The sequence below is a fragment of the Vanacampus margaritifer genome, chromosome 11 (assembly GCF_051991255.1).
Source record: "Vanacampus margaritifer isolate UIUO_Vmar chromosome 11, RoL_Vmar_1.0, whole genome shotgun sequence".
NCBI classification, from domain to species: Eukaryota; Metazoa; Chordata; class Actinopteri; order Syngnathiformes; family Syngnathidae; genus Vanacampus; species Vanacampus margaritifer.
The window spans coordinates 12,538,133-12,544,520 of record NC_135442.1 but is presented as its reverse complement, the minus strand read 5'-3'; the positions used below and the strand labels follow the sequence as shown (position 1 = coordinate 12,544,520).

At 35.6% G+C, this 6,388-nt stretch overlaps 1 protein-coding gene across 2 annotated transcripts; it reads left to right on the top strand.

Moving 5' to 3' along the window:
• The first annotated feature begins 221 nt into the window (after positions 1–221).
• On the top strand, positions 222–2,902 carry rpe (ribulose-5-phosphate-3-epimerase). 2 transcript variants are annotated; one of them, XM_077580164.1, is made up of 6 exons: positions 222–407; positions 682–761; positions 847–986; positions 1,150–1,284; positions 2,390–2,476; positions 2,557–2,902. In XM_077580164.1, the coding sequence occupies exons 1-6, from the start codon at positions 286–288 to the stop codon at positions 2,677–2,679; spliced, it is 687 nt and encodes a 228-aa protein (XP_077436290.1). In that variant the 5' UTR covers positions 222–285; the 3' UTR covers positions 2,680–2,902. The 2 variants fall into 2 exon arrangements, with proteins under 2 accessions (XP_077436290.1, XP_077436291.1); XM_077580165.1 differs by having other exon boundaries at positions 369–500.
• Positions 2,903–6,388: the final 3,486 nt, after the last annotated feature.

Here is a 6,388-nt window from a genome sequence, read left to right as displayed (position 1 = left end):
TAAGCTGCATTTCCTGCTTCCCTTTAAAGTAAAAGAAAAACCAAACTCAATCTGTTGCACTTTTAAACAGTTTTATTTTTCTACAATTAAATGAAAAAAATAATACAGTTGTAATATTAATTAAATTTTCTATGTATAACAATATAGAGAAAATAAAATGGCTTATTTAAAAAAGATCTACAAAGGATGCGTTTTGCCGATCTGTACCGGAAGTTGCTGTTGGCTGTCTGGTTGTAAACATTACCTCGCTTACTTCGGTGCCTGTGAGCAGTCAAAATTGTCATCATGCCGTACAGTGCTAAAATTGGCCCCTCCATCCTGAGCAGTGACTTGTCATGTCTGGGCAGTGAGTGCGTGCGGATGATGGAGTGTGGGGCAGACTATTTGCACCTCGACGTCATGGACGGGTCAGCTTTGTCACTTCTTTACAGCTAGTTTAGCTAGCATGCTAACAGCTAGCCTGAAGTCTCGTGCACGAGGGGAACAGTCTATGCTAAAAAGTAAACTAGACTTCTTTTTTTTTTTTTTTACAAAACAGGAAATTAATGTTGGTTTACGAAATTTTAATTTCAAATTATTCTCATGTTTATTTTGTTGTACTTGCTCGTCATTTATTTTGAATAGTTCTCTCTCTCTCCCTCCCTACCTGATGCTGCAAATTAATTTCCTTCTTTTTTGTAGCCATTTTGTCCCCAATATCACCTTTGGGCACCCCATGGTGGAATGCCTGCGAAAGTCAGTAGGCAAAGACCCTTTCTTTGGTGAGAATATAAATCAAAACTCCCTATGTTAACGATGTCAATCAAAACTTGCAAGTGAATGATCATGATTGTGTGGCTGTTGCAGACATGCACATGATGGTGTCGAGGCCGGAGCTGTGGGTGAAGCCGATGGCTGCAGCAGGAGCTAACCAGTATACGTTCCATCTGGAGGCCACCAGCAACCCAGGGAACCTCATTAAAGAGATCCGTGAGAGTGGCATGAAGGTGAGACGCAACAATACATTAAATGGGCTGTGCAATCAAATGTCTGATTGTTATTTTTCACACAAAAAAAGGTTTTGTGGTAAAAACAAATTAATCATGACGAAATGCAAAAATCGCTGCTTTATCACAGATATAACTGATCTCTCGTGGTGACTGTGTGCAGGTGGGTTTGGCCATCAAGCCCGGCACTACCGTTGAAATGCTGGCACCATGGGCCAACCAGATTGACATGGCTCTGGTCATGACTGTTGAGCCTGGCTTCGGAGGACAGAAGTTCATGGAGGACATGATGTCTAAGGTACTGTCAGCAACACAAGATGACTCTCGAAACCGAAGAAATAGGTGATTGTTGTGGTTTAGCTGAGTTCAATAAATGGAGTCGGTGTGCGCTCCAAGAGCAGATGGGACAAGTTTGGGAATTTTTGCCTGCCAAAGAGTGACTTTAGGGGAGACCCCCCTCACACCTTGGATGCTACATTGGTGTAGGAATGTATCTAAATAACACATAAAAAAATAATGATATAAATGAGAGGGTTATGTTGTACAATGGACATTTTTATATTGTATTGTGATACAGTATATCACATAGCACAAATGCAGGTTGTAATATTCAGAGAAAACAAATGCTGTTAATTTAACTACAATAAAGTTGTAATATTATAAAGGAAGCAAAACGTAATTTTGCTAGAATGAAGTTGTAATATTCTGGGGGGGGGGGGGTATTTACTCTAATTTCTTCTTTTATGAAAAAATGCATGCTTATATAATTTTGTTCTTTTGTTTTCCCCCCAAAACTATCGGTGTAATATTCTGAGAAAATACATTACATTTTACATGAGTACTGTAAAGCTGAATGAAGTTGTAATATTACAAGGAAAGGGTTTCATGAATAAGGTTGCAACGTTATGAGAAGAAGAAAAAACATAATTCTACCAAAATTAATTCATTACGTGCGAAACAGTTAAAATTATGAGACATTTAGGAGAAAATTTGCACAATTTTATTAGAATAGATCAATGATACTGCCAGAGTAAAATCAAGATATAAGAAAAAAGTGAATATTCAGAATACATAGGTGCAAAAACAAAAGTCGATTTCAAAAGTTGTGCTAATGGAGAAAAAGTCCTATATTATGAAAATATACATGTTGTTTTTTTACACCAAAATCATTGTATGGGAAAGGTCTCACAATTTTTAATTCCAAAAAAGCCATAAATTTAAATGAACAAAAGTGTTTGGTTGTTTACCAGAACAAAATCATATTGGAAGACAAAAAAAATCTAATAAGATGTTATGAGGGGAATAAAATTGAATTATTTCATTTTTAATTTTCCTGAAAAATAGACATGCAGTTACTATATAACATGTAAAAAAAAATAAAAAATAATCCTGTGTGTGTACAGGTGAGAACACTGAGGCGCGATTTCCCCTCGCTGGACATTGAGGTTGACGGCGGCGTGGGCCCCGACTCCATTTACAAGTGTGCGGAGGTGAGCAGTGACACACAGCACGCCGAGAATCTCGTCCACTGTTGCCCAAATCTTACCATTCTCCTTCCTGTCTCTCGTAGGCCGGCGCCAACATGATCGTATCGGGCAGCGCCGTGATTGGCAGCGACGACCCTCGCTCCGTCATCAGCCTCCTACGCACCGTCGTGGCGGAAGCCATCCAGAAACGCTCTCTTGACCGCTGAGATGGTCTTTTGTTAACCTCTGGTGGATGTGGCAGGTGGACCGACCATCACAATTATGTGAAAGAAGCCGGACCGTAAAACATTCCTGAAAATAGTTTTTTACCTACTCGGAAGTGCAAGTGAAAAAATAAAAAAGCTTTTTCTATATACTGTGTATATACACACATTTCTGGCAATCATCTGTGGGAGTTGTTTTTGTTAATTAAAAAAACCTTCAATGTCATTTTCAAGTGTGGAGGGTTTTTTTCTGGTGGAATTTGACAGCGGTGTATTAAATCCACAAACAAGCCATTCAAACAAAAATACATTTCCATTTTCATACAAGTGAAGGCAAATTAGGGGGTTCCAAAGAAACACGGCTTTTGATAAATTTGTTTGTACCTGAACACAATAGTGGCAAGAAAATGGGCAGAGATACAAATAAATACTTTAAAAGTGCACATTTTATAAGCCAGACAGAAGAGGATGAAGCCTGTGTTCAGTTCAGTTGTTTTTAAGAACACATTTGCATGTAATCTATAAGAAATCTTCAAATGTTCAAATTGTATAGTGTGACTGACTGTCTTAAAATGATATTAAATATGCTTTTTAGAAAATAAAATGATCATTTGGTGGCTATTGCACTACTTTTCTTTAATTTTGGTGGTACCCGAGAGCAAAGTATAATTTACTACAAGAAAAATGTTGCAATTTTACACACACAAAAAATATTACTGTAAGTTGGAATAAAATAACTGCAATTTATTATACAAGAAAAATGTACATTTACCAGAATAAAGTTGGAATAAAAAGATTTATTAATTTTAAATGAATAATGTCATATATTCACTAATTTTTATGAGGGAATTTTGCAGGAAGTAACGTTTTAATATTTTCAGGAAAAGTATGCATTTGTCAAAATGAAGTTGTAATTTAACCAGAAGAATGTCAGCTAATAAGAGGACTAGCTGACTGCTGATGAAAAACGGAAACAAATTACAAAATATATATTTTTAAATATAGAGTATTATTTGATACATTAAGAAACTTGTGCCATGTAAAGTCACATAAATAATGTTAACATTCTTACGTGTAGTTATTTTTAGAACAGACCTATTGGCTACTCATGCTTACCTTGGGGCTAACTAGTACACACTGGCTCCATTTTCTTTTCTTTTTTAAAGGAAAATGCACATTAATCAGAAGGCATCTGTTTAACTATAACTGTGTCTCTTTCATCTAACCGGCCTCCGTTCCCCCTCTGATCACTGAGAAGGAGAAGGAGGGGGGGAGTAAATTGGAGGTGATTAACTTCAAAGATGCAGCTCATTTATGTAACTTTGCTAGCGGCCAATCATTTTGTTCACTGCTTAGAAGTCCTTTCAAAAAAAAAAGAAAAGAAGAGCAGCTCATTGTTGGTGACAGCCAGTATTAGCGGTTATTGAAACTTCTCAAAAACACGGTAAGGTCAAACTAGTAATCGTCCCATGCCTAGTCGCTATATATGAAAACAGTGAAGCGCCCAAGTGATGCCATCATTCTCCTTAAGCCAGTGTCGCATGAACATCATTTCAAATTTGCCAAGGGTCAGGCAACGACATACTTGTACGGCCGCGTCGACCTCATCACTCACCATTTTGCTTGTTTGCAGAAGTTGATTGAAGGTCGCCCGCGATCGATACGTAATCTCGCACCTGCCTGGAATGTGGGCCAAGAAGCTTGACGGTAAGAATCCCCGCGTCTTACGCCGAATACGGCCCCCCCCCCCCCCGATGTCGATGAGAATCACTGGCGACACGCTTCAAACTCGCGCTCAATAATGCAGCCACGCGTCTGTGAGGCGCCGTTCAATTATTGATGTTTCAATCTGGGTTTTCTTTTTTTTTTAAACGTCACATGCCATCGGCTGAAAGCGGTCTCTCGTCATTACATATTTGTATGTTACATCGGTGAATATTTAAAGTGGAATCCCCATGCGAGCGATTGCGGGGCTAATGTATGGCGACTCGTGTTCTGTAAGCAGACTCGATGTGTCACCGGCAGGAAAGAAGCTGTCAGTGCCTACACCAACTCTTTCCATCATTTACATGCATACATACAATCCTGTATGTCTCCTGTTACTGCTCCATTTCTTCCTCTGTGCATCTAATTGCCAGTGGCATGCGTGCAAATGTCAGAAGCCGAAGCGAGTCGCAGGTACATGCAACTGACTTGTACCTTGGAGTCACAGGAGAGAGGGAGAGAGAAAAACTTCCAGCTGCCATGGCAACCGCATCCTCAGGTGCTGTCATTTGCACACACAACCTGCACTCTTTTTCCTCATAGCTCAATATTGCGCAATAAAGTCATCATTCCTCCAGAAAGAAGTCATATCATGAGACTAGAGTGAGAAAAACAAAAGAAAAATGTCCGTTTACTAAAATAAATGACAAGAAAACTGATGCGACTTCAAGGGAAAGGGCTTCACACAAATAAGGGTGTACTATTGCCAAAGTTGTAACATTGTGACAAAAAAAAGATGAAATGTTATGAGATATCAGTTTTTTTATATCAGCGAGCATAAAATAATATTGTGAAAATAAACTAGGAATATTAACAAAAAAAGCCCTAATGATCATCATCCTCATTTAGTTATTTTTATTTTTTATTTTGCACATGAAAAATTATTAATAATAATATAGGAATAAAAATAATAATTTTACAATAAGTGCCATAATATTAGGTGAAAAGATAAACATTTTATGAGAATAAAGCTTTAAAATCAGAATCAGGTCTTAATTTGACCAGAATGAAGCTATAATAGTATTTTACAAGAATTAGAATAATAATTTTACAAGAATTAAAATAATAATTTTACAAGAATAAAACCATAATTTCACCCCAAAAAAACTCCTTCTTTCATTAGACTGTGATCAAAATTGTACAAGAATCTTACGAAAATGTTACATACAATTCTAATTGATAAGAATTAATTTTTTTTTAATGAAAATATACATAGCTATAATATGGGAGTAAAGTCAGAATTGTTATTAGAATTTTACAATAATAAAGTCAGAATTTCACAAGATTAAAGTCCTTGCTTCATGTTAAGCAAGAATTATATTGGAGTAAAATCACAATTTTACAGCAATGAAAATGTATTCAATTCTAATTTGCAAAAATAAAGTATTTTTTTTTTAATCAAAATATACATAGCTGTAATATGGAAATAAAGTCGGACTTCTTCAAGAATTCTAATATTTCAAGAATAAAATTGGTTTTTTGGGGGGGATAAATCAAAAATACATTTGACAAGAATTGCATCATAATTCTTGAGAATAAACTCCAAATTTTACAATAATAAAATCTTAATTTCACAACAACAATATAATATAAATAGGAACAAAATAAAATGAATATTACCATAATTTCTGAAAATAAATTGCCTTTCTGATAATGAAGCCATAATATAATGTGAATAAACAGAATTTTATGAGGATAAAATAATAATGGTATTAAAAAATATGAATTTCATGAAAATAAAGTTATTGTTTTATAATAAAAAAAATATGGGTATAATTTTACAAGACTGAAGACATAATTTTCAGAGAATGCAATTGTGATTTATCATAATGGTCACTTTTTTTTTTTTTTTTTTTTAAGGAATAAAGCCACCATATTATGAGGATAGTCAAAATTTTACAAGAATGAAATCTGAATTTTATACAAACCAAATCTTAATTTCACGAGA